Genomic DNA, 27,769 nt, shown 5'->3' on the forward strand with positions numbered 1-27,769 from the left:
TTAAATTGCGGAGTTTGAGTCTTCAATGCAACATGACCTTTCAAGGTAAAAGGCAGCTATACCCGGAGGAGTTTGGCAACAGGGCTGTGTACTTTGGATAACTCTGTTGATTGGCTTGGACTTGCAGGAACGGACCTGCCCGCTTGTCCTTTTTAGGCTATATTTCGCCCCAGCCCCGGAGGCTCAAAACGGAGGTACCAGGGTGCGTTGTCCCTTAGCTTGCAACATATTGTTTAAGATTCCTGGGGGAGATCTGCAAGTTAAGAGGGCCTGATAGTTTCTTTCAAACGCACAAAGGCATCTTACCCTGGTATTTTTATTATATTTTTCTGGAGACTTCAGGGTCTTCAGATCCACGTGAGGCGACAAGATCGGGACGGCACGGACACTAAAAACCTCGACCAATCAAGCAGACTGTTGGGCACATTCACGGGCACAGCGCTATAGGAAGCCTCTGACTCATGTCTCAGCCTGGAGAGGATACGCAGCTTGAGGTGGACCTATTCAATCTTGTACACCATACCTGAAGGTAGATGAAGCTCACTACGTAGGCTTTTCTCTGAACTTCCCGGTCCAATACCTCTTACAGGAAAATCCCTAGGGCTTCATTCACGAATACAATCTTCAGTGTAATGAGAACAAGGGGAAGGCCAAGAACAAGACTACTTGTGAACTTTCTTGACTAGCGACGTGAAATTCTCTCTGCAGTGCTAATTCGGAAAGGTGGGCCTGGGGCGGCTGTCCAGGTCCCTACTTCAAGCACATTGATGGCGCTGCTGAGCTTTGACACCCCCACCGGATCGGCGGAGAGGCGTTCTGACTGATGGGTAATCTGCTTAAGCCTTTGGTGGATAGGCATAGTGGCTTGGATATATGTCGCTCAATGCCTGGGGTGAGCTACTAGGGCATTTACTGCATGGCTTAAGTCCGCTTGAGCTAAGCGGTTATCTAGCTGGAGCAGATTAGCTACAGCAAGTAAGAATATGTTGCGCGGATCCAGAATAGCCAGACCGACACTCATGACGGAACAGAAGTCTAGACACTAGGATGCCGTAAATGATATTGATTGATCACGAATCGTCCGATCGTCGTCGAAGAGATGTTGATGGTGCAACCGATAAGGCTACACTGGCATTATCATGGTCTTCGCTGAGACTGGATCGAGCAGTCTCTCTTTCCAATTCAGTCAATGGTATACTGGATGAATCCTCCAGCTTAGGCTCGGAATCGCTCCGGCGTCGCGTCACCGGCCTCAACATGACCCCCTTCCGACCAAGGAAACAACACCCCAGAACAAACATGACAGTCGCAATCGATACTCTGATGGCAATTGCGATCTCAGCGCCAAATGAGAGCGCTAACCCGCTCGGGCCGTCATCGACTGATTGACTGGTAACAAGAAGAAACTGCGGCTGGGTTGCCGATACCACGAAGGTCCCGGTTCCAGTTGATACGCTGCAAGAACTGTCGTAGGAGATGTAGGTGGCCGATGTAGTAATCGGTGTGGAAGCAACGCAGCTCGCGGGGTGAAGGGCGCAGGAAAAATCACTGTCAACATGATAAAATCAGCTAACGAGGCGAATCGGCCATTGTCATTGACTAGTGTGCCGTCCATGTTGGTATAGTCACTTACCTCTGGCAACAGCCATACCCGGTTTCTCCCTCGCCCAGGAGCCGCCATAGTGGCCAGAGGGTCGGATTTAGAAGCTCTGGAGTTATTTGTGTTCCTCGGGTGATCTTACAAGCGGTTGTGAATCCCTCAGGACAAGCCTGCCCTGGTGTATATACGGGGCCCTCTTCGGAGGCGGGGATGGTAAAACCTGTGGAAGAGATCAAAAGGGGGGTAAAGGGGAAGCATTTAGGATCTTTCACTAATGTCGAAAGGCTCTGAGACGCAAGTGAGCAGGATTGACCGTAGACGAAGTACAGCTCGCCCTCACTAAGCCCATCGTGGACGACCTGGAAGCAGGCGGCAGGAGGCGTGAAAACGGACGTGAGCGGGCCCCAATCGGTGCGGGAGTATTCCGTAAAGAAATCAGTGAGACCTGTGGTTCCCGTGGTTGACATAGTAATTAGAAGTTGCGTAGAGTCTACGGAGAGCAAGATAGGAAAGAGGGACATGAAATATCCTAGCGGGGTCTTGTTGCTACTCCCTTGGCAGCGAGGCTGGAGCGGGTGCGGAGAATGTATTTGGCTAAGAAGACGCCAGGCCAACAACGTTGTTGCACTACTCAGCCTCGCTCACTGCCAACGCAAGATTTATTTGGAGGGTATCCCCCCATAATCCCCTGGCATCTGGAGTATGGTAGCTATCTCTCCATTCTAGCGCCTGCTTGTTATTATGGCTGCACACCCGGAATATCTTCACCTCCCAGCGAGCCGTAGTGGAAATGACGATAGTTCTACTTCGCCGAGTCCCGAGGGCCTAGACCGAAGACCAGCGATAATATCGTCGCGCGAGGCTGCAGCGTCCATACTGCCATGATCGGTGGAGACAGTGGCATCTTTCTTCGCACTCAGCTCTTTCTCCGTTCTTGTGGTGGTGTTGAAACGCTACGAGGGCGTCCCAATCACTGCTTGGCCTTTTGGTGCTTTGACGCTCAATGGGCTAGTGGCCATTCTGTCGTCAATCACACGCGCCTCCCTCTTGGCCCTGGTCTCAGCCTCCTTGAGCCAAGAAAAATGGATTAGATATGTGGACCATCGAAACAACCGCCTCATAGAGCTGGAGCTTTACGATCAAGCTTCACGCAGTATCTGGGGAAGCCTCAGGTACCTCTCCCAACTCCGTCGGTTGCATTTGGCTGCCTTTGCCGCTGTTCTGACTATACTTGCCCTCGCGTTTGATACGTTTGCGCAGCAAGTCATTTCGTTCGAGATGGGTGGTACTCTAATACAACCTGGACGAGATCCATTGCAGCCCCATTTCCCGCGAGCGGATATTTATACTGGGGAGCAGATACATTCATCCCCCGTGGGAATGAATGTTGGCCTGGTTATGGAGGCGGCATGGCACGCCGGTTTGCTTACCTATAATGTCACCGATCTGCAACCGACGTGCATATTAGGGAACTGCACCTGGCCTATTGTCAGCTCACTGGCTGTATGTGGTGCATGCGCAAACGTCTCGTCCGACGTTATCTTTACCCAGGATCCGGCCTACCCAAGTTGGTCCTACAACTTCTCGCTACCAAGCGGAGCAACGCTAGTCAATAGATCTCCCGAGGCAGTGAACAGACTCAATGCAGTTGCCGTCAGCAGTAGCTCACCAAATTTACGTTACAAACCAATCCAAATGGACCAGGATACGGGACATCTTTTCCTCTCGCATTTCGAAGTGATTAGTCAATCCAGCAACACGGAGCAATTCTACCCCTTGACGCCCGATAAGGTCGTTGCGCATGAATGCGCCTTATGGTTTTGCATACAGGCGTACAACATCACCGTGGCAAATGCCAACCTATGGCAAAATACAACCGGTGAATGGAGGCAGGTGGATCGGCGTTCAATAACACAGGACGTAATCCAGGGGCGCCGTGGCCCTCAAACCCTGCTCAATTTCACCAAATCACCAGCAGAGTTTAATGTCCCGGACGGGCTTACCTACGCTGTAAGCGCCAATACCCTGATTGACTTCCAGAAGTATGCAAACGATTTCTTCCCGCTGGGGATTCAGCAGACGAGGGTAGGGCCCACACCCAGCTTCGCCAACGGACTATGGGCGAGTATCGGGAATATGGATGATTATATCGATAACTTCGCGCGCATTCTCACCAATGCCATACGCCGGAGCTCGCTCGTTTCCCCTATCGCAGATGTTCACTACCGAGGGATACGATGGAGACTTGAAACTTACACCCGGGTGCGCTGGGCCTGGCTCGCTTTTCCCGGTGCCATGTTAGCCGGTTCCTGTCTGTTAATTCTGGTGACAGTATGGCGGACGGAGCGCAGTACGGTTGGTCCTTGGAAAGATAGCTCCCTTGCGTTGCTGTGTATATCTCTTGGCGACCACTTGCAGGAGGCGTCGAGGGGCCACATTACAAGCCAAAAAAAACTCATTGGACACAGCAGTTGGTGAGGAGCAAGTGCGGCTGTCAGGTGTGGGTGGAGAATGGCGATTGGAATAGTTGGGTCAGTAGCTATCCGTCTTGACTCATATGCTCTGGGTTGCTATGAGGACTTGGGAGCTCCATCACTACTTCCACATTGACAAAGGCGTGCTATGTGCCGTAGTGTTACCTACTTTCACCATCAATCTTCTACCACAACGCACTTCCAAGCTCAAATAGGTTCAAGCTATTTTCAAGGTCTAGGATTGGTGACTTCAATCCGCAATCCGCAACCCGCACCCGGCTACCCGAAACCCATGTCCTCGCCGTCGCAATCTGCAAGTCGGCATAGGAGACGAAGCCATTATCTGCAGTAACAAAGAGATTCATATACACCTTTAAAATTGTTACGAGTAGTTAATACCTGCATAGAGTTCTCCGAGGTGTTAAGTGCGGTTTGTATCCGGTGCAAGCAAAAGCTATTATCAGAAAAGAGGGTTCCATTGGGATAAAAGGTGTTAAAGGTAAAGGTATAACCAAGAAAAAAGACTCTAGCTGTGTCATAATACCGGCTGGTGCACTAAGTGCGTCCAATTTACAGGCCATCTTTCCTGGAAACATCTCTCCTCCATATCTTCAACGGCATCTGGCTCGGCCACAGATTAAATGCCTCCTCCCACTGCAATTCCCAATCCTCCCTTGGCAGCTTAAATTCATACCGATAAACCAGCGTAGCAATTAATATCTGTTGCTCCATTATAGTGATATTCCTCCCCAGACAAGCGCGTGCCCCAGCCGTGAACGGAATCCATGCTGCCCTCATATCCCTACTCTGCTCAGGCGACGCACACAGCCATCGATCAGGATTGTATGATTCTGGATCTGGAAATAGACTCGGATTCCGGTGCGCGACGTATGCGGGGACTGAGACGGTCACGTTGCCTGCTATGCGGTGGCCCATGATCTCCAACCCCTCTGGTGGTGTCTTTCGCTCAAGGCCTCGGGGGACGGGGGGGGAGAGACGCAGGGACTCGTCGAGGCAGGCTTTTAGGTAGGGTAGGCTTTTCACTTTGGAGTATGGGGCGATTTCTTCTCCTTCCGTCAGAACGGCGGCAACTTCGTTGCGGAGTTTGGCTAGGGTATTCGGGTTCTTGATTAGGTAGTAGAGGACATTTGTCAATGCAATGGCCGTCGTATCTGATCCAGCATCCACTACGGGTGTCAATTCGTTAGTGAATTGCCCAATATGTAATGATGATAGGTGTCTTACTAAGAATATTTGTCTCGGCCTCAATCTCGTTAAATTCCAGGCCCCGGCGATTTCCCTTCTTATCCTCAATGAGGCATGTCAAGAGGTCATCCAGCTTATTACCATTGTCGCTTCTTTGCTTGTCAACTCGTCTGCTCGCCAGGTCTCTCACTATATCGCGAAAGTCACCGCCATGCGTACGGAAAGTGGGAGAGATTATCCTAGCGAGGAACTTCAGGGTGTGGAACCAGTCTGTAGCATTGACGAAGTAGGAGATTGTTCGCGACCCGCATAGCAGACTCGGAATCATGTTCAGCTTCTTTGCCTTGTCACTCTCATCTCTTTTGATTTCGATCAGGTCAGACCCTGCATCAAGGAAGCCAAGGCGCTCGCTCAAGGCAATATAGGCAATAGCATCCAAAGTGAACAGATTAGACCAGAATCTGAAGTCGACATTGAAGTCATCGTGAGACATCCGGGTCTCAGTCTCTTTAGAAGGAGGATCGGTGCAACGCCAATCAAACTGAACAAGCAACCTCCTAAGTTTGTCGGCTATCTTAAACTCCCATGTCTCTAGGTTCTTCGTCGCAAAGGCATTTGATAGCATGCGACGCTTCCGCGTGTGGTCGTCCCTGTCAATGACGTTGAGGACATGGGGTCGGGGGCCCTGGATCAAACCGTACTCGTCGCTTCTGAGGCATGGGGAGCCGTGCTTGTATATATCTTTGATGGCTTCTACAATACCGAAGGACAGAGCGTTGGGTGCGGTTCGCAGGATGGGGTATTTCTTGTGCTGTGCTAGGAGGTCTTTTGTACGGAAGGATCTTCGTCGCTCGTAAACGTACGCAAGGCTCGTTAGACCGGAGAGAAAGTTCTGGTTGGGGTATTGGCGGAGGCGTTTGGTGTCGTAGAGGTAGATTGCGAATGGGGTTATGCAGAGCCAGGTGGTTGCGGCTGCTAGGATTAGCCACAGTGTCATGATCATGTATTTCGTATCTTGTCAGGGAATAGGGAAAGTCAAAGCTAGGGGTTCAGTAAATGGTGGTGAACAAATGTGCCTTGAGAATTCCTGGCTATAGAGACATCGCGGGAAGTGGAAAGCATATCAAGGGGGTAAATATATTGTTTTTCGAGTTTCCCTCCGCCACAGTGCCCATCATTGATCGGCCGCCACTATCACCTTTTATTGTATTTATCCATCACGTGTAATCTTTGCTGTTTGAAACATGCCTCTCAATGGCCGATGCCTCTAGAAGATAGCGGTTAGAATATTGGTTTGAGACGCAGCGCGTCCCTTACCACTTTGGGAATGCGAAGAGCATGACGGGAGCGAAGTCTTCAAGACCGCGTACTTGATGTTCTGTGGAGGGGTATTGAAGCTGAAGATGTCCATATCATCACGGTGTGCATGGGGTTTGGGGTATACCTTGATCATGCTGGGCGCGGGCGCGTCGCTTGGCTTTCCCATTGCGGATAGCTAACCGCCCACCGGCAGCAGGTCAGACTAGGGTTTATGCAGGCCCTATCCCGTCTTCAGGATACCAAGCGCTGTGCTTGACTCTGTACTACCGGGTCAGAGGACTTACTTGCTTCTAGTCACAGAGAGAGCTTCCCCTCTCCCCAACCGCCAAAGGATGAATCATTTATCTTCCCCAGCGCCTGGACGCGCATGGCCTGATATCTCTGGTGAGGATAGGGCAATACTCGGGGCCTTGGGGCAGTCGACTGCAAGTTTGAATTGGGACAAGCGAGTCTTTACACGGGAGCACAGCCTGTGGTTGCGCCTTCCGCGTACATTAAGAGGCCAGGAGGAGATACCTACGTGAAAGCGCTTTCCCGTCCATCGGAATTGGTCCGACTTACCAGAATCTTTTCACCTTCCCCGCTACTCCACCTGTTCGCACCTAATGACCGCTTTAATAATCGTTCGCATGCGACCAAATTCACATCACCTCCCATTTCTAAAATCCGAACATGCCGGCTACTAGGTCCGCCTCTCGGACGCTGAAGCCGCGTAGAACAGGTTAGACCCCACCCCCGCTATCTGTCTAGATTTTATACCAAACTTGGCGCTGACATCCCACGGTGTTTAGGATGGTGAGACCTCGATTCAAGGGATCTCCGAGATAACGACTCTCCTCTTGCTGACTAGGTATTTACAGTCAAAACTGCCGCAAACGCCGAATCAAATGCGATGAAAAAGGACCCTGTGGCTACTGTAGTCGAAGAAATCTCGATTGCAAGCGTCCGAACTTCATCGTAGCAGAAGTATGGTCAAATCAATCTACCAATGCAACTGTCGACAAAGGGTCAGTCCACAACGCTCCAGTAGGGGGGGGATCACAGAACCACACCCACAAGGATTACAAGACATCCTTATCCCCGAATCAACATATGAGGCCTTCTAACAGGTACTCAGTGAGAATCAGCCATCCAGCGTGATTACCGTGCATCCTCATTCGACACCGAGCGATATTTTGACAGCGGAGACCGTCGGCCTTTTGAAGATCTATCAAAAGGGGATTGGGATCTGGATGGACATTTTTGACCGCTCTCAAACGTACCAGAATGAGGTAGTAAAGTACTCGATGGATTTCCCGCTCCTCATGCACGCTATATGCGCGCTCTCGGCAAGGCAAATGAGCCTTAGCCAAGCCAAGTTTGTTTGGGAGCCTATCGCTTCACGATTCTACGGCGAGAGTCTACGCCTACTAATTAGGGAGCTTAGCAACCAGGACACTCAGCGCGATCTTCTGTTAGCCGCTACCATCCTTTTAGGGAGCTATGAGTTGCTCGAACAACCGGGCATTGATTACCAACGGCACTTGTACGGTGCTAATACTCTTATACAAACTCACGATATCAGACATAAAAGCACACCTCTTGACCATGCTAGCTTCTGGATCTATGCTCGACAAGATGTTGCCTTAGCGTTGGGGAATGAGCGGCCGACTTTGACGCCTCCTGACCAATGGCCAATTCCTTCTTCCAATGAGTCAGACCCTGTGGAGGACCATTTTGGCAAGAGGATGCTCTGGCTTCTCGCAAGGGTTGTCGATGTGAGATTCTCGGAAACAGGCCTAAGTAATGAGTCGTCCAGTGCAAAGAGAACAGCCTTGGAAAGTCTGGTTTCCGAGATTGATTTGTTATGGACAGCTCTCCCGTCTCATGTCCGGGGCGCCTATCTAAATCATAAGACCTCCAAAGAGGAAGACTTATCTAGTGTGTGGTTCTGCGCTCCTTCAGCAGGTATGGCCCGCCTTGAATTGTGGAAGAATTGGAGGTTTGATGAATATCATCGCTAACAGACCGAGACAGCCGCCGGTTGCCTCTACTACCACATGGCCAAAATCATAGCCTACCAATGCCTACTAGAAGTATCAGGCCCAACTCCGGTGCCACCATCAGAGGACAGTGAGTCACTAGGGCGGATACGCCATCATGCCTATGCGATCGCCTCAATTTGCCTCTCTTCGGACCTTGTGGACGGAGCCTTAGTAGTGGCCGTGAACCCGATATTTTATGGTACGTATTACTGGTCTGGGCAGGAGAACTTCTCGACTGATGTGCAGTCTTTGCCCAGCCGCAAAGTACATACCTTCACTAGCTGTGAAGACCAGGCTATGGGGGATTCTCGATTGAATCGAAACACACCTCGGCTTCTATACAAAAGACAGACAAACGCAATTACAAGGGGAACTCAGGAATTAGAGCAGTGATATTTCGGTTGCATCCTAAAACTATAGCAAAACGGGCTTGAGACCCTTTGGGAACGGAGCCCAACGATGATACGCCCGCTTGAAGCTTCTCTGAAAACCCTACCTCATATTCATTCCCAAAGCATCAACGACCTTGTTGACCACTTCCATAAACAAACTTTCGTCAACCATCTTCGATTACAAACCGAAGAGAAATACATGTACGTACCGGACCGCGGCATCTCATCATCATTATCGATATCGACCTTCTCGAAGGCCTTCTTGGCATCTTGGTCGGAGATACCGTGCTGCTTGAAGACGCGCATCACTTCGTCTTTGGAGGTCATTTCATCGGAGTCGGCGTCCTGTGATTATTTGAGTGATGTTAGCGATGCCTAACTGGAATTTTGCTGCTTTGCAAGAGCTAGATGTGGACAGGGAGGAATGAAGGTGATGGGAGTGGACGTACGAGATGACGCATGAGCTGTGCTTTCTTGTCCTAAAATCATCGTTAGATGTCTTCTCAAGTATTCGGACTGTCTGGAGCAACTCGAACGAGGAATACCCACCATCATTAAAGACTCTTAGCGGGCTGGGATTCGTCGGTAAAGGTCTGATTGTGTAGTGGAGATGTTGCTGTCAACGCATTGATTGTTAGACGGAGTAGTCTTACAGACCAGGGGCATGACTGAGACTCTTTATACCCAAAAAAAATACTAAGATAATCGTAGCATCATAGACCGTTGCATGCCATCGATCTCGATCCTTTCGTGGCTGAAGCTACCATACCTCGACTTGGCCTGAGTTTGAGGTTCATCTGCCATTGGGGTATTCCCGCGTAATGTTTCCGGCGCTATGGATCGATTATTCAAGAGGTTCCTGTGGATAGATGGGCATGACCGTTGAGTGTACCGTGGTTTGCATGTTGATAGACCTTGCTTTTAGTCGCGCATCGTTGATTCTATTCTGACTATATGCAGACGTCACATATTGTATAACACTTTACTAATGATATCCTGTGATCTGGAGAAGGAATATGTAGAGAAGACTTAGTGAGTTCTCAACACAATACCGCAGTAAACTTTCACAGTGGGTGTTCGACGATGAGAGAGCGAGGAAAAGCAGGCTGAGTCTTCATCCACCTAACATTTCCCAATACGCTGCCCTGCGCCGCTTTAAAAGCCATTGATCTTTTCCAGAACCCATCCAGCCGCGACATCATCGTAGTCCTTGGCATATGCCATATGCAACGAAAGAGAATCGGCACCTTCGGATGGCGAACAGACTCCGTCCCCGACGTTGCACCAGTCAGCGCTGACATCGCGGTAGACGTCAAGATTCGCTATCTGGTATGGTAGACGGGGGTATTTCTAAGTAGATATGTTAGCCTATATCGCGTCGCATAGAAAGTATGGCTTAGCTTACCCCAGTGACCTTTCCGGCACCAGTAGTACCAAAGTCGTAAGGTTCCCCGGGGACATGGCGCGGGTTACCGAAGTAGACGTTCGCAATGACTAGGCAGAAGCGATTCAGTTCGAAGGATATTCTCTGGTCTGTAAGTTTTGGCATTTGACTTACTACTCCGCCCAACCCTCTCACTAATACCCGGCTCCGTGGCATTTCCCAGGGTAACATTCCCACCACCACCAGCAAGCGCATCGCCCACAATCATCGCACCCTGGGAGTACGACAAGACAATAATCTTGCTATCGGGACAAGAATCGACATATGCAGTAACCTGTTTACCGACAGCCACTCTTCCGGCAAAGTAACTGTCCGATGATGTCTCATCAACGGCGGGATAAATGATGTTCTCATAATTCGAACTAAGCGAGGTGTTTGCGGCAACGAGTTCAGCCAGTGAATATGGCGTTCCGGGGTATGACTCTGTCGTTCCGCGCGCTAGCATGAAATGGATGTCGGCGCAGTCGGTACTATTGGTAAGCGTGGCCTGGACGGGCGTGAGCGTGCTCAGAGTGGCGACGAGAGTAAGGGTCGAGAAGCGCATGATGGCCAGTAGAGGAAGATGAAGCTTGACAGATATATTTACTTTCTACATCCCTTTGAAATAAGGCACTATAGTCGCCTATAAGAGCATATTGTCTGCTCTATACTCCCTCATGTGACAAGGGTACTCGGCGGTTTTTTCCATTTCGGGATCTAAACAGCGTCTGCAATGATACTGTAGTAGTATACGTAAGCCCCCGGTACCTGAAACGGAGGCGACGCCAAGAAAGGGGCACCATGCTTAAACAAGTCAGATTGATGTACGGGTTGTGGGGACGCTGCGGAGATATGTATACGTCAGCTTCGTTCGGATGTCGCTCGGATCAAGATAAGATATGCTCTATACCAGATGAAGGGCCCAGAAGATATAGTTGATATATTGCTTAAATCGTTTGACCATGGGTTAATTGGTTATATTAGCTCCATATGTGATGGTAGTACCTACCGGGTATAGACCCTTTTTTTTGCGCTCCTGGAGTGGTAAGGTTCACAGCGTGCTTCAGGTTCAAGACGCTGGAGGTGATATTCTGTAAGCCACAGTCATGTCAATGGGCAATAACATTCAAGCGGTAAAACGGTAGGTGCTAAGTAGCTGAGGGGGCATCAGAAACCTTTGCACCACCATCGGTGAATATAAACACACGGACCTTAGAGCACCGAGTGGCGTGGACTCGAGTCCCGAACGGACAGAGACAGTCTTCGGGCGAGCTTGCTTCGGTGTATGCAGGAAGAAGATCCACCGATTCCTTGACGACGTTCCGCCAGTTGTTAGGGGTCCGGCAGACAGGAACTCAAAGGCGAATCGAGATCAAAGAGGACCAAAGACCGCAAACTGCATTGTTGGGTCTGAGCCATGAAGTGAGTAGTTGCTGCAGGCGACGTCAGGACGCATATCTCACACAGGGTCTCTTGCATCCAGTGGGTCGGAAAAGCTTAGCTAGTGCTTTTGCATACGGAAAATGTCCGAGACGTTGGACATCGGAATATCCGAGTGTCATTTACTAGACCCACATATGTTGCTGTGCGAACTTAGGCTACAAGACTGCTGATAACTTTAATGCTGGCAATATCGATTCAAAGAGGATTGATACAGAGGCCTTGTGAGGGGGATGTATCTACTCGAGCTCCAGCTGGCCATACGGCTCAAATAGTCGGTGTCCGAGCATCAAACCGAGATGTAAAACGTCACATTAATCGGACCGTCAAAGAAGCTAACTGACATCTGTGGCTTGGCCAGTGACGCGGACTCTCCAACGTGAGAAACCTGTAACAACTAACAAGCCAGGGTTATCCTCATACGCCGATCTCGGTCCTAGTAACCTCTAATCATGAATAACAGTGGATAACCCACTTCCCTCCCGTTTAAGACCTTAAAACCGAACTTTCTGATTAAATTCGGCTTCAGCTACTGAAGCAGTTAAGACCTACTGTCTTTATCTCCGCACTCTTCTCGCTTGGAGGTGGCAGTGGCTGGTACTGGATTGGGTGGCTACAGAGGCTGGATTCGGTGAAATGACTCCAACTAATTTCCCGGTAATTAGCCTTGTATCTAACGGTTTGGCGTGGGTCCCTTTCCCCACGACCCCGTATAAAGAAAGGAGATGACGATGTTTTCAGCACGGAAAAGCCGGAGCTGGGGTAGCTAAAGTAGTAACTCAACCCCTACCCCAGCTCCGTAGTCCACCAGCCAGGGAAGTACCTTTCCTATCTGCACACCAGGAATTACGCCCTCGGAGTTGTCTTAGGGAGGATATAAGCATGCACAAGTCAATCCTTTCCGGGCTGCTTGCCCTGCAACTGGCAGTGTCGGCCGTTGGCGCCCAGTTCGATCCTTACTTTGCCGATCTCTCCTGGCAAGTTCCCCGGACGCTGTCAGATTGGGGCAATCTCACTGTGACCACAGAGACAGGCACGTTCGTTGGGTTACTCAATGATACTTATCCTAATGTTCGCCAGTTCTTGCGCGTTCCATTTGCAGAGGTATCTTCACACCACAACCCTTGATTGGCGTAGACTAAATTGAAGTTAACTTTGAATGCTCGCACAGCCCCCGGTTGGGAAGCTCCGCTGGATGCCCCCGGTCTATCCTCAGAAATCAGACGAAAAGATAGACTCGACATTTTTCGGACCCTGTAAGTTCCAACCAAACGTCCATACTTGAACACTTTTCCTAACATGAACCAGCGTGTCCCCAATTCGTCGCTGGATCCGACAGTATATGGAACCAATACCAGCCTCCAAACCCTACCATCAACATCGGCGAGCCTCTCAATGCTGCCGCCGTCGCTTGGGGCTCGGCAGAGGATTGTCTTTCTCTCGCCATCTGGACACCAGCAGATGCAAACGAGCACTCTAAGCTACCAGTCGCCTTGTTCGTCACTGGTGGCGGTGGTATCACTGGAGGTGTCAATATTCCATCACAACTGCCCAGTGACTGGGTTTCGCGGTCACAGGAGCATATCGTGGTTACGATAAACTATCGGGCCAATATCTTCGGAAGTGGGTCATTGGTCAAAGTCAATAAGGAATTTATCGCTGATTAGAATGCTAGACCCCATGTCTCGGGCCTTGAAAACAAATTCGCTTACTCTGCTTGACGTACGTGCAGCCGTTGAGTGGGTGCACAAGAACATTGAGAATTTTGGAGGAGATCGCGATAATATCATGGTAGGCTCATCGCCAGGTATTTGAGCTTGGGGAGCTGGGCCGATACTAATATTGCACTTCAAATAGCTATGGGGCCAATCTCAAGGTTCCGCGTTGACGCATATGTACACCCTCGCCTGGCCCGAGAATCCCCTAGTCAACAAATTCGGCATCTTGTCGCAGCCTCCAAATGTCCGCGTCGATCTGACAGAGACACCTGATCCGTACACGAACTTCGATTACCTCGCAAAGGCTCTGGGGTGCAACTACGGCAACGACTCTAGAGCCGAGTTCAATTGCATGCAGCGGGTCTCGTTCGTACAGATTGAAGAAACCGTGAACAATTGGAACAAGACGCCGTCTATTGCGTTTAATTTGTATATTCGTATGTACCTGAATTCGCTGCAACTTTCTTGAGAACGATAACTGACTGCTGTGATAGCCGATGAGAAATACATCTTCTCGAATGAAACTGAGCGCTACGTAACCGGCCAAGTCGCCAAAGGCCCAGCGATCCGCTCAAACACTGCCACTGAATTACCTACTGAGGGCAACTTAACTGAATCGGTTGCGGATTCTCTGGCTTGGACATGTACGAACTACAAGGAGAGTGTGCTGCGGTACAACGCGGGTCTCGATACGTACCGCTACTTCTACGGAGGTAAGTATTCCTTGTTCCTCTACCTGTTCCTCAGTAGACTAATGCATTCTTTGCAGGCAACTTCACAAACATCAGCCCCGTCCCCTGGCTAGGCGCATTCCACTGGAGCGACCTGCTCATGATCTTCGGTACATATAGGAAGGACGCAGGCCCCGTTTCCCAGCTTGAGATTGACACCTCTGAAACAATGCAAGATGCTATTCTTTCGTTCCTTAAGGACCCGGCAAGTGTTAGCTCTGTTACGAACTGGCCGCTTTTCAACCCTAATGGTACTGATGGGGGTGCGATTTTGGAGTTTGGACTCGGTGTTCCTGTCAAGAATGTTACTGGTGATTATGTTGAGGAGGCATGTTGGAATAGTTCTGCGAGATTTCCGTATAATGCTTAAGTATAGGGGCCATTTGTTTTGAGAAAAATGATAATGGCTTTGTGAATCACAACCCTTGTACAGTATCTCGTATCGTGTTGTATAAAGGCAGCCCAAAGTAGTCAGCTTTTAGGCCAACGTACATTATCCTGTTTCTTGTGTTAACCTGTTGCTTGTGTAAATGAGTTCCTCATCATTGATGCACAAGACTTTCCCGAGATTACCCTTGTTTTTTTTAGAAGTTGGTGGGAGGTTCGTTCCAAACCGGCCTGGACGATCTTCCTTGTGGGATTATATATAACGGAGACTCCAATGTATCTTAGTAATATAGTTGCAGAAACCTAGGCTTCAAAACTAAAGGAAGGAGAAGAACATAAAGTCCCCTTTGATAATTCACATGCAGCTTGTGCCAATAAAACCGAATAACTTACTCCCGTTCTATACAGTGGTACCACGACGGACATCCGAAACACACGTGACCACGGAAGCATCCGATACGTGCATGACATCATGCTTATCTTCCGCCAAAAAAGCTTCAATGTCCCTTTCTTCCGTCAGCACCACAACCCGCAATGGGGTTCCTCTCCCACGAGCTTCCATCCTACACAGGCCCATACCGGGTCGGCGCCGTCGACATAGAAGCGCCATGCGATGGCCGCCTAGTCAACACAGCGACGCACCGCAGCTGCGGCGAACCCGCGTTCCAACTCGACACCGTCCTCTTCACCCTCTACTATCCCGCCGATCCGCACGCAGAGTCAACAAAAGAGCGACACAGATGGCTTATTGAACCTGCGAGATTACGAGGCGAGGGGTTCGCGCGGCTCGCGAATGTCTCGAATTGGGTTTTCGACCATGTCTTTGCATTCTTGCTTTGGGCGCTTGTCGGGAGTCTGTTCATTCCTGCGGATGTGGATATCCCGTTACGGGATCCGAGGATTTCAGAGGACTTAAGGGAACCTGGAAAAAATACTGTACGGATCAAGCCGGGGAGTACTGAACAACTGGGCGATAATATCGAGACGAATCCAGCGAACAATGAGGCCTCCTTGCCGCGGTATCCGGTTATCGTGTTTAGTCATGGGATGGCTGCGTCAAGGACGGACTATACACAGCTTTGTGGTGAACTTGCGTCGAGGGGGTATGTTGTTGCTGCGATTGAGCATCGCGATGGGAGTGGACCAGGGAGTACAGTGAAGCGAGGCGTTGGGCGTCGAGGGACAGTCTACGGTGGCGATCGGCGGCCGGGCGCTGGAGTCCGCAGTTTACCGAGTGTTCTGCACTTTTCGACGCAGCATTTGGACCATGATCCGCCGCTTGATAAGCCGAGTCTGCAGCAGGCGCAGCTTTGTTTCAGGCAGGCGGAGATTGAAGAGACGATTGAGGTGTTGCGGAAATTGGATAATGGGCAGGGAGATAGTGTTTTTCGACGGAATGCAAGGGGGGAGGGAACGCATCTTGCTAGATGGTGGGGGTGGTTGGATATGAATCGGGTTATATTGGCTGGCCATTCTTACGGTGCGACGGGTGCGTTGCGCGCTTGTCTTGGTGCTCCAAGTCCACCGATGCCGATTGCCGGATGTGTCGTACTTGATCCCGGCAAGTCAAGTGGGCCGTTGAACGATGATATATCGATCCCACTCCTCATCATCCACTCGCATAGCTGGAGCCGCAAGATCAGTCTCTTCATGGGCCGGCCGCACTTCGACGTCGTCAAGGACCTCGCGCAGAAATGTCTGGAACGAACCGGCGCAGCGTGGTTCATGACCAGTCTGGGAACGAGTCATCCCAGCTGCACCGATGCACCTGTTATTCAACCCCTGCTGCTCGGCTGGGCGACTGGCGCGACTATAGCCGCGCACGAGGGCGTCACGCAGTATGCCCGTCGGATACAGGAGTTCATCTTCTATGTTATGACTTCCCAGCCAACAGGATTACTCGCTCAGACCCTGACCCACCCTACCTATCGCGAGTCAGTGCTGGTTCCATGGACCAAGGCGTATGGGCCGCGCGACTGGACGAAGGATTGGCAGATTCATGTTGCACCCGACGTGAAGAATGTATTGGCGAGTGAGGCGTCGGGGAAGACGCTTGGCACGGAGAGTGTATGAGGCATTTTCCGGCCGGGGGGTACATCGGCTTGCCGTTATGCGCTTAGCGAGTTCTTGTATATTTTCCTCCAAAGAGTTGTACATAAGTCTGTATATAGTTGCTATAGAATTTGTTTATCTTGCTAATTTACAGACGATATTGTATATTGAGGTAACTATATTCATCATATTCACCTCACTTCGCCATGATTTTTTCACGACATACCTACGGGGTAAAGTCAACGCCGGAATGCGGAGGTGCGGGGGCACGGGGAGGAGCATGGGGGATCGACACGCAACATCGGAACTTGTCCGAATGTAGGTCGGGTTACACTGCGCCGATATTACTTATAATCCTGTTCTACCCTGCTTTCTTCCTTCATCACGCGGGCTACTCTCGTCCGTCCCGTCTGTCGAGTCAGTGGTTCATTTAAGCTTCTTGCCGTCACCCGCTGTCTCGGAGGCCTGCATTTGATATATAACCTGGGGTAGTCTGCTCTGACGACTCTACCCTGCCCATTCTTCAGCTGCTGCGGTTGAAGACCATATACAGCAGGGATCGGCATATTTTGTATCCTGCAGTCATGGCTTCCACAACGGATAGCCCGCCAAAGGGTGGCTTTGCCTTGGTCTTTCAAAACCCATACTTATGTGCCGTCGCTTCATTCTCTACCCTCGGTGGTCTACTCTTCGGTTATGATCAGGGTGTTATCAGCGGTGTGATTACAATGGAGTCCTTCGCTGCTCGATTCCCTCGTATCTTCTCGGATAGCGGGTTCAAGGGGTGGTTTGTTTCGACGCTCTTGCTGGGTGAGTACTACCAATCTTCAGAACCTCGGATTAGGGCTAACCGTTATATAGCTGCATGGTTCGGATCCCTCATCAACGGACCCATTGCCGATCGACTCGGCCGTAAAGTATCGATGAACGTGGCCGTTATTGTCTTCGTGGTTGGCTCCGCTATCCAGGCCGCTGGAATGAATGTCCCTATGATCTTTGCTGGTAGAGCGATCGCGGGGTTGGCTGTTGGAATGCTGACTATGGTTGTTCCCTTGTATATTTCCGAGGTGTCTATTCCGGAGATTCGGGGCGGGCTTGTTGTTGTTCAGCAGTGTTCGTTTGTACATCTACCACAATCGAAAGTTAGCTGACGGATTCAGTGTCTGTCACCCTCGGTATCCTGATAAGTTACTGGATCGATTACGGCACGAATTACATCGGCGGTACTCGCTGCGCTCCGAACACACCCTATACAGGTGGAACAGCCGACACACCCACCTTCGACCCTTACAACGATGTCCCCATCGATGGATGCACAGCTCAATCTGAAGCATCCTGGCGCCTTCCGCTCGCAATCCAAATTCTACCGGCCGTGATACTCGGCATTGGCATGCTCTTCTTCCCAGACTCGCCTAGATGGCTACTGATGAAGGAGCGCGACGACGAGGCGCTATCTGCATTGTCCAGACTACGAAGACAAGTAAGAGACAGTCTCCCCCTGCAGAACGAGTATCTTGAGATTCGGGCAAGCATTATGCTTGAGAATAGCTTTGCCAGGGAGAAGTTCCCGAATCTGTCTGGCTTCAGGCTGCATGCTGCACAGTATATGTCTTTCCTTACTACATGGGCTCGCTTCAAGAGATTGGCAATTGGATGCTGCGTTATGTTCTTCCAGCAGTTTATGGGATGCAACGGTGCGCCCCACCTGCTCTTCTCTCCATCTCCCCCATAGAGCCCTATTTAACTAATAGTTTGCAGCAATAATCTACTACGCCCCCACAGTCTTCGCCCAGCTTGGCCTAGACGGAAACACAACCTCCCTCCTCGCAACAGGCGTCTACGGAATAATAAACTGCCTAAGTACCCTTCCCGCTCTATTCTTCATTGACAAAGTTGGTCGGCGAGTTCTCCTTATGGCGGGCGCTACGGGGACATGTATCTCGCTTGTTATTGTTGGCGGGATTCTGGGGGCTTATGGAAGTGGGATTGTAAATCATAAGGCTGCAGGGTGGGCGGGGATAGCGTTTATTTATATTTATGATGTGAATTTTTCTTATAGTTTTGGTAAGTGTTGCCATACCTTTTCCGTGAATATGGACGGATGGTACTGACTGTGCATAGCACCAATTGGCTGGGTCCTCCCGTCTGAGATATTTAATCTCTCTATTCGGTCCAAGGCGATTTCGATTACAACGTCTGCTACGTGGATGTGTAACTTGTAAGTTCAATCCACGTCGTCTTACCACACCTACCAATCAAGCACACACTAACCACTGATTGTGTTCACTAGTATAATCGGCCTCGTCACCCCCGACATGCTCGACTCCATCTCCTGGGGCACATACATATTCTTCGCGGCATTTTGCCTGCTTGCGCTCGCATTCACATTCTTCTTTATTCCCGAGACCAGGGGGAAGGTATGCGTCCTACATACCCAAACATCCGCATTAATGAAGAGTACTAACATCTCTTGATTGTAATGCAGACTCTCGAAGATATGGACCTTATCTTCGGCGATACAGCCGCGCACGAGGAGAAGAAGCGTATTAAGCGGATTGAGGGGCAGTTAAGGGGGACGCCGGTTGTTGATGACGATGAGGATTTGAAGAAGGATGGGGAGGAGCATGAGGAGGTTGTTGGGTGATGTAGAATGGTGTTGAGTTCGTCATGCCTGGGTATAGTGTTATGGTGGAAGGAGCAGTCTACCTTACTGGCAGCTTGTTCTGGAAACTGGCATGGGACCCATGGTATCTTCCCTATTCTATCGATGTGCAGTAATGTGGTGACTGGCTAGCGAAGACCTAGGTAAGACCGGCTGTGCTGCTACCTAGGTTAGTGCCGTTACCTGCCTAGCTAGAGTGTGACTCAACTTACTCCAACAGTCTAATGAACTTATTTAAGATGGATATCGGTTACCACTTCCTTTACTAGACGAGGTTGCTTCACCACTCTCTAACGTGACAACACTTACCAACGCGGGCGACGGGCCACTGCACGTCCCTGGATTCAACAATATCCCTCTGAATTTCGAACTCCCGTCCGCGTTCCGTTTCCCGCACGGCCTAGTCGACTACCGGCATGCCCTCCGCGTGACGAAGACGGAAATGGCCATGCTCCGACTAATACAATCTATCACTGAAAGGCGCGGTTGGGATATAGCGATCCTGGCTCTAGACGAGGATCAGCTTGTAGAGTGGTATCGAGAGGCCACTGAGGGTCCTGAAGGGTTCCTTATTACTTCGGCTGTGTGGGAATGGTGCCATGCTGAATTAGCGGATAAGGCGAGGCAGTGGCAGGAGACGGGTAGCGTGCTGGTGTTTGATTGTTCCTCGGCTGTGTGTGAGGCGGATGTATCCAAGTCGTCACAGGTGGGAGATGGTATATCCCTGGAAGACCTCTCAAGCCAGATTGCCAGCTTGGGGAGCCAGAAGGATCATGACTCGCCAGTGGTGGATCCTTCTCTGTTTCCCCTTATCTTCGATCGCACTCCTGTGCTGGTCAGCGGTGGACGAGTCAACTTGGTGAACTTGTGGGAAATGAAAGGTCAAGTCGCCGATGAGGTTCCGTTTCACCCCGTTCATAAACTGAACAGACGAACAGAATGGTTGTCTCCTCGTAAAGGATTTGGCCCAGAAAGCTGCTAATCAAATCAATTCCAATGGCTTCCTTGCGAGGTTGAGTTTGTCTCTAGCGACGACAAGGCCTGCGACGTTCGCATTACGTCGTATGTGAACAATCTCCACCCAGACCATAACCAGACTTTGTACAGGCAACTCGAGAGCCTCATGACCTCTTCTGTGTCCTCATGGAATGAGGTCTTGTTTCACGCCAACACACGAGGTCGTCGCCCACCACGCATCCTTACGTATGGCTGCGAGATTCACGACTACCAAAAACCGGTACCATTCAAGTGGATCAACCCTTTCCCTCGCTGGGATGACTTCTACTCTACCTATGAAGAGTGGGATGCTAGGCGTTTAGACGCCCTTCAATACATCACCGGCCCTGAGCCGCCAAAATGGAAGCAGGCCAAACCAAAGCCACGTCTCGTAGACAATCTCTTGGACGAGCTAACGCCAGAAACTCGGGATGCGCCAAAGGGGATCAATCGGCGTGTACGACGCAAAAGAACTCGACTAGCCTGGTTTGATCACCCAGAGCCCGGTATTTCATTTTACTATCAGCAATGGCGTCGGGGGCAGCTCACAGGGAATGCAATACATCCGCAGAGGGTTGAGAATTTCCCAGATCCCTTGCACCATGATTATACCCCCGTTCACCTGGAGGAGACATTCCAAAAACAGGGACTCCAGGTCGTCGTTGAAATCTCCCGTATTGAGCTTACACCAGACAACCCGACTTCTCTTGGCGACTCGCACTTCCACACTGAAGGCCACCGTAATGATCGTATTGCAGCTACAGCCCTGTACTCGGTGGAAACCAACAACATTACCCAGCCTCGCATCTCCTTCGAGCACGAGGATAAGATCCACGCCTCTGAGGTCGAGTGCAAGGTTCCCGAGGCACTAGCAACCGTCTTCGATGTTGACGACTGGGGCACATTCGAAGAGACGCCGCCTCGCGCCCGGCACACCTTCGGTTCTGTCCCCCTGATAACAGGTCGCCTACTCAGTTGGCCGAATACAATGCGATCCAAGCACGAGCCCTTTCGCCTCGAGGACGCCACTCGGCCCGGAAGCTTGACCCTTGTCAAGCTTCGCTTAGTCGATCCCCACTACCGTATTTGCTCGACGCGGAATGTCCCGCCACAGCAACATGACTGGTGGGTTGATGCGGCTCGCGACGCCATGAAATTGAATACTCGCCTGCCTCTGGAGCTGGTGGATCTCGTCCTGAAAGAGACCACTCCGTGGCCTCTCTCAACGGCCGAAGCCCGACTCGTGCGTGAACGAGTTCGTCGGGAGCATAATCGCGTCCGGTTGATGGCTAATGCTTGTGTAGGCCACCACATTCTCCTACATCTTCCCTACGACGACCACATGGCGCGTGATGTGAGACGTTGGACCGACGATTATGAGTCTACTTAATTTACCTGATCAAGGGTCCACAGGCCGCTCAGGTCTCGCCCGGGTCCCTTCATTCTAAGAGGTTCCGGATATCGTGCGCCAATCGATAGTCAGGTTTAGTTGGATTAGCCCTGCAGTAGCATCGGAGTTAGCCCTAAGTGGGCTAGGCGCAGGGCATGCTTATCGTTGTATCTCGGACCAGGTACGTTCAATCCATTACAAACAGTAGATTCCAGTTCGCATTTTCTAGTCAGAGTACACAGTCCCTGCCACACAATCGTCCAAGATCCTCCATTGAAATCACCCTCCTCCTCACGGCCGGACCACGGTGCGTCTCCTCGTCGCCGCCAGCAAACTTCTCCTCTTTAGCCAAGCTCCCATAAACTTCTGCCTTGAGGTCGCTAGCTCCTTTGTCTGGGTCGCTTGACCTTCCTGTTGTCCCTTGCTTTAGTGAACCTCCAGCGAGTTGGACGGGTATCTGGCAAGCTCGAATTGTCACGTTCAATTCGTCTGTGCTGACAATGTACTCGATCTGATGCCCCACAGAACTGTCGATCTTCAGTATACAAATAGGCATCCACAAACCGGTAGACACCGCTTAATACAATTCAGAGAAAGAGACGAAAGACCGTCGATAATGACCTGAGGTGCCATGGCCAAGGCCGATGCGCGATCGTATGTTTTTAGGTAGGTTTTCCTTCGACTCCTCAAACAAGAGCTGACTATAGGACCTGGAATTGGATCACGGACGCGGTATGTGTCGTGCAGATCTAGATATGGCTGGCGCCGTTCTATCGTTTCCTGCATCCCTATTCCCGATGCACAACAATGCGAGATTCAAAGAAAGACCACCGCAGTACATACAGAAGCTACAAAAACCCCTTCAACTGCCCCGCCAAATCCTTAACAGTCTTCTCAAAGGACGTATACTTCGCAACCACACCCGGAAAATCCCTCTCCATATCGTCAAAGTCCACACCCACATGCGTCTTAACAGCCTGCTGGCTATTCGGAATCTTGCCTTCCAAGTCTGGATATTGCATTTGAATAACCTCCGACGCACCCTGATACGTAAACGGCTCTCTCGAAATAGGCAAATACCGCTTCCCACCAACCTTCTCACTAAAAAGCGCAGAAACATGCACCTCCGCAAGATCACGAACATCAATCCAGAAATTGAATCGGCAGGGCGGGAGTGCATCATCTGCTGACCCGCTCATAATCTTCCATAGGTTCTTGTTACTTTCGTTCAGTTCACTCACGGAAGTCGGGTCCCTGGCTAAGGGACCAAAAACCATAGAAGGACACAGCGTAACAAGATCAAAAGATGGTTTTTCCTGTTCCATGAACTTCCACGCTTCTTGTTCTGCAAATGTCTTGGAACCGCGGTAGGCGTCTTGCGCTGTTGCGCTTGGTGAGGCGGCCTCGGTGTATGTGATGGGGTTCCAGTCGGTGGAGGAGTAGGTGTATGCTTCTTCTTCTGGGCGGGACATATCGAGTACAGCGCCGAATGAGGACGTTAGAACTATGCGCTTGATGGCTGTGTTCTTGCTTGCGCGGAGGATGGATCGCACGCCTTGGATTGCAGGGATTATGAGGGCTTGTTCGTTGTTTGTTACGGTGTAATTCAGGGGCTAGGTAATCCAAGTTAGCGGCCTTTGAGGCATGCAAACCGTACCATGAAAACATACACTGGCAATATGGATAACCCCCGTAACATCCTTAACGGCACCATCGAACGCCCCATCATCCGTGAGGTCTTGGATGAAGAATACGTCGAGTTTGTCTTTATATTCTGCTCTGGCCTTAAGAAATGCTGCGGCCTTTTCGGGCGACCGAGCGACAATTCGGACTTTGTGGCCCTTTTCGAGGAGATTGTCGACGACGTGTGCGCCTATTAGGCCTGTTGCGCCGGTTACGAGGGTGTACCTGGGTTGTCAGCATTGGGCACAGTGTATATAAGGAAGACTCACGAGTTTTCCATGATCAACGGCATTTTTGAAGAACTTTTAAGAAACAGACAAGGTGGGTGGCATGGCGAGCAAATATGGAGGGGTCTACTAGTAGGCGATAGTTGGAGTAAGACATGGTAAATGTCCGTTGGAGATTTTGAGGTCTTGGGAGGCGCTCCACTAGTAGTATCTTATCAACTCCGCGTGGAGTCCTCTTGGTTCACTATCTCGTGGTCTTTACAGGGTTATCGTGCACTCCTCTTTTATTCCTCCTTAATCCTCGTGCTCCTCCTCTCTCTAGTATGACCTCAGCTCCTCCCGGCCCTCCAGCACCGCCCGCGTAAAATGATCTGGGCTGCGTGGGGGACTTGGAGTTATGGAGCTCCTCACGAGAATTTCAGATGTTGTAGAGTATAACAATAGACCTATTGCCTCCTGTCTGTAATGACGATTGTATGAGAAACATCTTGAGAATATCCCCACAATAGCGTACAACAATACCTCGACCAACCATCACCATGTCCCTCGGCAAACTATACACATACCCCAAGGCCCCACGGTCCACAATGGTCCTCTTCGTCGCCAAGTACCTAAACCTAGACGTCGAGATCGTGAATGCCTTCCCGATAAAGGTGTACCCCGAGAAAGGCGGAGTCGGCGAGGAATACTTTTCCAAGTTCCACACTGGCAAAGTCCCCGCATTCGAGACGACAGACGGATTCTGCGTTTATGAGAGTAATGCCGTTGCCTGGTTTCGTATGCGCCACATCTACAGGGCCCCCCTCGTCGCTGAGACCCTTGCTAATAATTGATGTGCGGCAGTCTCCCATCAAGACCCCAAATCAACCCTGCACGGCTCAAACCTGCGCGAAGAAACGACCGTGCTGAGATGGGCGTCATTCACAAACTACGAGCTCCTCCCACCAATCATGGCCTGGATCCAACCTATTATCGGCAAAGCACCATCTAGCCCTGAGATCCTGGCTAAGCTCGAAGAAGGTTGTGAACTCACTGTCCGCGCGATTGAGAAGGAGATTAAGGGGAAGGAGTTCCTTGTTGGTGGGACTTTAACCCTTGCGGATTTGTTTGTTGTTTCGGGATTGGCCAGGGGGTATCAATATGTATGTTCTCACTTTTCCTTTCTCCTTTCAGCCATAGAGAATGGCAGTAATTCGTTGGTGAATTCCGTCCGTGCTAACTGTTTTCTTTGCAGGTCTTCACTAAATCTTGGGCTAAGAAGCACCCTATTGTGCATGAGTACTATATGCGCATCCGCAATGACAAGGATGGGATTTTTGATAGTATCTTGGGGTCTAATGTTATCAAGGAGGTTGCTAGTGGGACGTACCCTGATTACGATGGGTTGTAGCGGAGAGAACCCTAACCATGGCACGATTGTTGAAGAAAAAATATCAGAACCACAATCTATCTTGCCCTTACATTTATTCTTGGCAAGCGATCTTTAACATTCCCGCCTTTAACCAAGTCGGCGGATGTCTTTCCCAGTTCTTTCAGGTCTGCAGCAAAACGTGCTCAATATATCAATGTATAACCTCGTTCCTTTTCCGTTGCACCATGTCCTGGGCCAGGGTCGCTCTTTCCAGATTGAGATTTGTGGGTTGCAACTTTCTACATACGGGCCTTCCCTGGAATGCGTGGTGAGGGTTGTAGCTCCCCCTTGCATTGTTGGTCGTGCCGAACTCCAATGGAGGGCTCATCGACAACCACCTAAACACCACAAAATTTGGAACCGGGAACAAGACTAGTTATTAACCCTCCGAAACATTTAATTACGCTGAGCCTAGAGAAACCATTACCATTTGTCTAAACCTGACCACTGCCACCACCATACGTCTTTGTCTCGGTGAAGACTGCCCCAATCCACGCTGCCGCCGGCCACGTATTCCTCCCACTAAGAACCCTTTCCACTCGCTCGAGGTACTGGCTCTCGGAGTCGTTCAGGATTGCAAAGCTCGAGATACTATGAGGGGTATCCCCAGACCCTACGCTTCCCCGTCGGTATTGGCCACCATGACCACCCAGTGATGCTGATTCGAGGATCTTGTGCATCAAGACCTTTGCCGAAAGCGCATAAACACTCCCAGAAGATCCAACATTTTCTTGACATCCCAGGGTTAGTGCTAGAAGCCTCACTGTGCGCCAGCCAATCAAGCACGCTTTAAAGCCTAGCATCGTCGTGAACGGGTCTTCGGCGCCAGCATCCCTATCCGCATTACCACTCAAGCCCGACCGTGTCAACAGGCGGAGAATATTCTCTAAACTCGCAGTCACTCGGATGAGATCGCGATCTTCATATACGTCTCGTAGTGGCTTTGCGCGAGGCTTCCCTAGCTCCCAGGCTGTGGAGATAGCCGTGGGTAGACTATACTCGACGATCCCGTTGGTCAACAGACCATCTTGGTGTGTTAGGCTCAGCGCGGTGTAGTGCCAGGCTACCCAAACATGATTCCAAATCCGCGGATCCACCGGATAACTGCTAGTTGTTGCTATTGAACTTTGCTGTGCGGCTTGAGACGGCATCAGCTCTGCCAGGGCGTCCAGCGCCTGCATAACCTGAGCACGACCCGGCTCGGAGATTATGGAAAGTGTATGTCGGTCCGCATCGGCGCCCCGAATATTGTGATATAGAAAGGTGCTGCCTAGTACGAGGTCCCGTACCATCATCTGAATCTGCATGACCAACATGAGAGCCGCAAAAGGTGAGGCCCACAATAAACCCAGCCGCTTTCCCGGCTCGCTCGGGCTCATCAGATACATGAGGCTACTATACAAATCACCTTCCGCCGGTCGCGGATCAGCATTCGCAGCGTCATCGTCCCTTTCATTCAGCAGCGAGTCGTCTTGGGCGAGAATCAGTACCTGCCAGGCCGTGGCAGTTGGTGCGGACCAGAGATCGTCAGCACAGGGAAGCTCGTATTTGAGTTCGAGTGCGTTGAGAAGTGGTCGGAGATTGCAGCAGACAGACATCTGGGCGTCGAGATAGTATAACGAGTACATTGCACTTTCACAATCAGCAGGTGTCTCCTTCACGACTTGGGGGCAGCGTACCGTTTCCGCGCCTCGCTTCGGATGGCCAGACGCCAGTCTTGTTCCACCGATACACCAACAACTAAAGATTCTAGGTCCGGTTGGCCCAACATGGTATTGTCCTGAAGTAGCTGATATTGTCTTGCAGCATCAACGAGCTTACGGTGGATGCTGAGCGCTGTCGCAAAGAGCGTATCATCGCAACTGTGGAGGGCGAAGTACGCAAAGAGCACATACGCTTGGACTACCCAGATTTCACGAAACCCTGCACATCCGTTCTTTTCGACGTATAAATCCAATGACTGGAGGCCGCTCTGCATGAGCGCAACACTAATCTCATGGTGCTCGCCAGCGGAATGGTAGACTGCACCGATGCAAGCGACTGCCTGCAACAACGGCTCTTGGGTTGAGGCTGTGTCAAAGGTCGGTTGATGGATGATTGGGAATATTGTTTGGAATTTTTGAAAGTAGGCGGATATGAACAAGGGTAATTTGAAAAGCCATGATATGCTACCGTTTGGCGTTGAAAGTGGCTTGGGAGTAACTAGAGGCTTCGCGTTCTCCGTCACTTTAATGGTCGGTGGACTGGTCTCCTGCAGGTGATATTTCCTTATATGACGCTTTCGCAGGTCACTACAACGATAAGTATGATGTTATACTGCTTTCTCGAGAGCAAAATACTCACCTTCGCGAGAAGCTCACATCACATTGCGGGCATGGAAATGGGCGGAGATTTGACCGTCTATGAACTGCAAGGGATGAGCATGACGGATTGTAGCCAACAAGCACTAGTAGGGACACCGACCTGAAGCGATATGTCTAGTCAAATTCTCCTGCTTTGGTCAGATCCAAGACCCCAGGGCACTGATGGAGTACAGTCATACCTGCCTTGTGAAGCGACCATTGCAGGCGGAACACGAAAAGGGCTTTACTTGGTCGTCCATCATGATACCAACACAGGTGGAGAAAAATGGA

At 50.6% G+C, this 27,769-nt stretch overlaps 13 protein-coding genes across 13 annotated transcripts; 7 read left to right on the plus strand and 6 right to left on the minus strand.

The window, feature by feature from the left end:
• Nucleotides 1–1,070: 1,070 nt before the first annotated feature.
• Nucleotides 1,071–2,067, minus strand: BDV14DRAFT_204031 (uncharacterized protein; the record flags this gene model as incomplete). The annotated part of the gene is made up of 2 exons (XM_073774425.1): nt 1,071–1,548; nt 1,634–2,067. 2 exons carry the CDS (start codon nt 2,065–2,067, stop codon nt 1,071–1,073), a joined length of 912 nt encoding a protein of 303 aa, XP_073624145.1.
• Nucleotides 2,068–2,341: 274 nt separating this feature from the next.
• Nucleotides 2,342–4,078, plus strand: BDV14DRAFT_192458 (DUF3176 domain-containing protein; the record flags this gene model as incomplete). Its single annotated transcript, XM_073771642.1, has 3 exons — nt 2,342–2,469; nt 2,521–3,610; nt 3,641–4,078. 3 exons carry the CDS (start codon nt 2,342–2,344, stop codon nt 4,076–4,078), a joined length of 1,656 nt encoding a protein of 551 aa, XP_073624146.1.
• Nucleotides 4,079–4,644: 566 nt separating this feature from the next.
• Nucleotides 4,645–6,277, minus strand: BDV14DRAFT_192459 (cytochrome P450; the record flags this gene model as incomplete). The annotated part of the gene is made up of 2 exons (XM_073771643.1): nt 4,645–5,261; nt 5,320–6,277. The coding sequence occupies 2 exons, from the start codon at nt 6,275–6,277 to the stop codon at nt 4,645–4,647; spliced, it is 1,575 nt and encodes a 524-aa protein (XP_073624147.1).
• Nucleotides 6,278–7,272: 995 nt separating this feature from the next.
• BDV14DRAFT_211256 (Zn(II)2Cys6 transcription factor) lies at nt 7,273–9,359 on the plus strand (the record flags this gene model as incomplete). Its single annotated transcript, XM_073776057.1, has 6 exons — nt 7,273–7,321; nt 7,392–7,395; nt 7,461–7,626; nt 7,710–8,547; nt 8,617–8,823; nt 8,882–9,359. 6 exons carry the CDS (start codon nt 7,273–7,275, stop codon nt 8,938–8,940), a joined length of 1,323 nt encoding a protein of 440 aa, XP_073624148.1. The 3' UTR covers nt 8,941–9,359.
• Nucleotides 8,783–9,359, minus strand: BDV14DRAFT_181075 (uncharacterized protein). The gene is made up of 2 exons (XM_073770002.1): nt 8,882–9,359; nt 8,783–8,823 (listed from the first exon to the last, which is right to left on the minus strand). Exon 1 carries the CDS (start codon nt 9,341–9,343, stop codon nt 9,128–9,130), a length of 216 nt encoding a protein of 71 aa, XP_073624149.1. The 5' UTR covers nt 9,344–9,359; the 3' UTR covers nt 8,783–8,823; nt 8,882–9,127.
• Nucleotides 9,360–10,171: 812 nt separating this feature from the next.
• Nucleotides 10,172–11,004, minus strand: BDV14DRAFT_204034 (alpha/beta-hydrolase; the record flags this gene model as incomplete). The annotated part of the gene is made up of 3 exons (XM_073774426.1): nt 10,172–10,366; nt 10,422–10,510; nt 10,575–11,004. 3 exons carry the CDS (start codon nt 11,002–11,004, stop codon nt 10,172–10,174), a joined length of 714 nt encoding a protein of 237 aa, XP_073624150.1.
• Nucleotides 11,005–12,761: 1,757 nt separating this feature from the next.
• On the plus strand, nt 12,762–14,698 carry BDV14DRAFT_192461 (alpha/beta-hydrolase; the record flags this gene model as incomplete). Its single annotated transcript, XM_073771644.1, has 7 exons — nt 12,762–12,983; nt 13,051–13,135; nt 13,188–13,502; nt 13,555–13,670; nt 13,737–14,034; nt 14,092–14,310; nt 14,367–14,698. 7 exons carry the CDS (start codon nt 12,762–12,764, stop codon nt 14,696–14,698), a joined length of 1,587 nt encoding a protein of 528 aa, XP_073624151.1.
• A 521-nt stretch (nt 14,699–15,219) lies between these two features.
• Nucleotides 15,220–16,939, plus strand: BDV14DRAFT_181076. The gene has a single exon (XM_073770003.1). It carries the CDS (start codon nt 15,250–15,252, stop codon nt 16,786–16,788), a length of 1,539 nt encoding a protein of 512 aa, XP_073624152.1. The 5' UTR covers nt 15,220–15,249; the 3' UTR covers nt 16,789–16,939.
• A 412-nt stretch (nt 16,940–17,351) lies between these two features.
• On the plus strand, nt 17,352–19,411 carry BDV14DRAFT_204037 (sugar porter family MFS transporter; the record flags this gene model as incomplete). Its single annotated transcript, XM_073774427.1, has 7 exons — nt 17,352–17,577; nt 17,629–17,880; nt 17,928–18,461; nt 18,526–18,831; nt 18,889–18,985; nt 19,058–19,184; nt 19,253–19,411. 7 exons carry the CDS (start codon nt 17,352–17,354, stop codon nt 19,409–19,411), a joined length of 1,701 nt encoding a protein of 566 aa, XP_073624153.1.
• A 23-nt stretch (nt 19,412–19,434) lies between these two features.
• On the plus strand, nt 19,435–21,815 carry BDV14DRAFT_204038 (uncharacterized protein; the record flags this gene model as incomplete). Its single annotated transcript, XM_073774428.1, has 4 exons — nt 19,435–19,514; nt 19,562–19,572; nt 19,669–20,327; nt 20,442–21,815. The coding sequence occupies 4 exons, from the start codon at nt 19,435–19,437 to the stop codon at nt 21,813–21,815; spliced, it is 2,124 nt and encodes a 707-aa protein (XP_073624154.1).
• Nucleotides 21,816–22,663: 848 nt separating this feature from the next.
• On the minus strand, nt 22,664–23,790 carry BDV14DRAFT_204039 (SDR family oxidoreductase; the record flags this gene model as incomplete). The annotated part of the gene is made up of 3 exons (XM_073774429.1): nt 22,664–23,428; nt 23,486–23,723; nt 23,768–23,790. The coding sequence occupies 3 exons, from the start codon at nt 23,788–23,790 to the stop codon at nt 22,664–22,666; spliced, it is 1,026 nt and encodes a 341-aa protein (XP_073624155.1).
• A 474-nt stretch (nt 23,791–24,264) lies between these two features.
• On the plus strand, nt 24,265–25,115 carry BDV14DRAFT_192466 (glutathione S-transferase; the record flags this gene model as incomplete). The annotated part of the gene is made up of 3 exons (XM_073771645.1): nt 24,265–24,502; nt 24,569–24,867; nt 24,960–25,115. The coding sequence occupies 3 exons, from the start codon at nt 24,265–24,267 to the stop codon at nt 25,113–25,115; spliced, it is 693 nt and encodes a 230-aa protein (XP_073624156.1).
• Nucleotides 25,116–25,570: 455 nt separating this feature from the next.
• BDV14DRAFT_204041 (C2H2-type zinc finger protein) lies at nt 25,571–27,738 on the minus strand (the record flags this gene model as incomplete). The annotated part of the gene is made up of 5 exons (XM_073774430.1): nt 25,571–26,768; nt 26,816–27,427; nt 27,480–27,543; nt 27,600–27,627; nt 27,679–27,738. 5 exons carry the CDS (start codon nt 27,736–27,738, stop codon nt 25,571–25,573), a joined length of 1,962 nt encoding a protein of 653 aa, XP_073624157.1.
• Nucleotides 27,739–27,769: the final 31 nt, after the last annotated feature.

This window comes from Aspergillus stella-maris, assembly GCF_047715825.1.
Source record: "Aspergillus stella-maris strain CBS 113639 unplaced genomic scaffold BDV14scaffold_68, whole genome shotgun sequence".
NCBI lineage: Eukaryota > Fungi > Ascomycota > Eurotiomycetes > Eurotiales > Aspergillaceae > Aspergillus > Aspergillus stella-maris.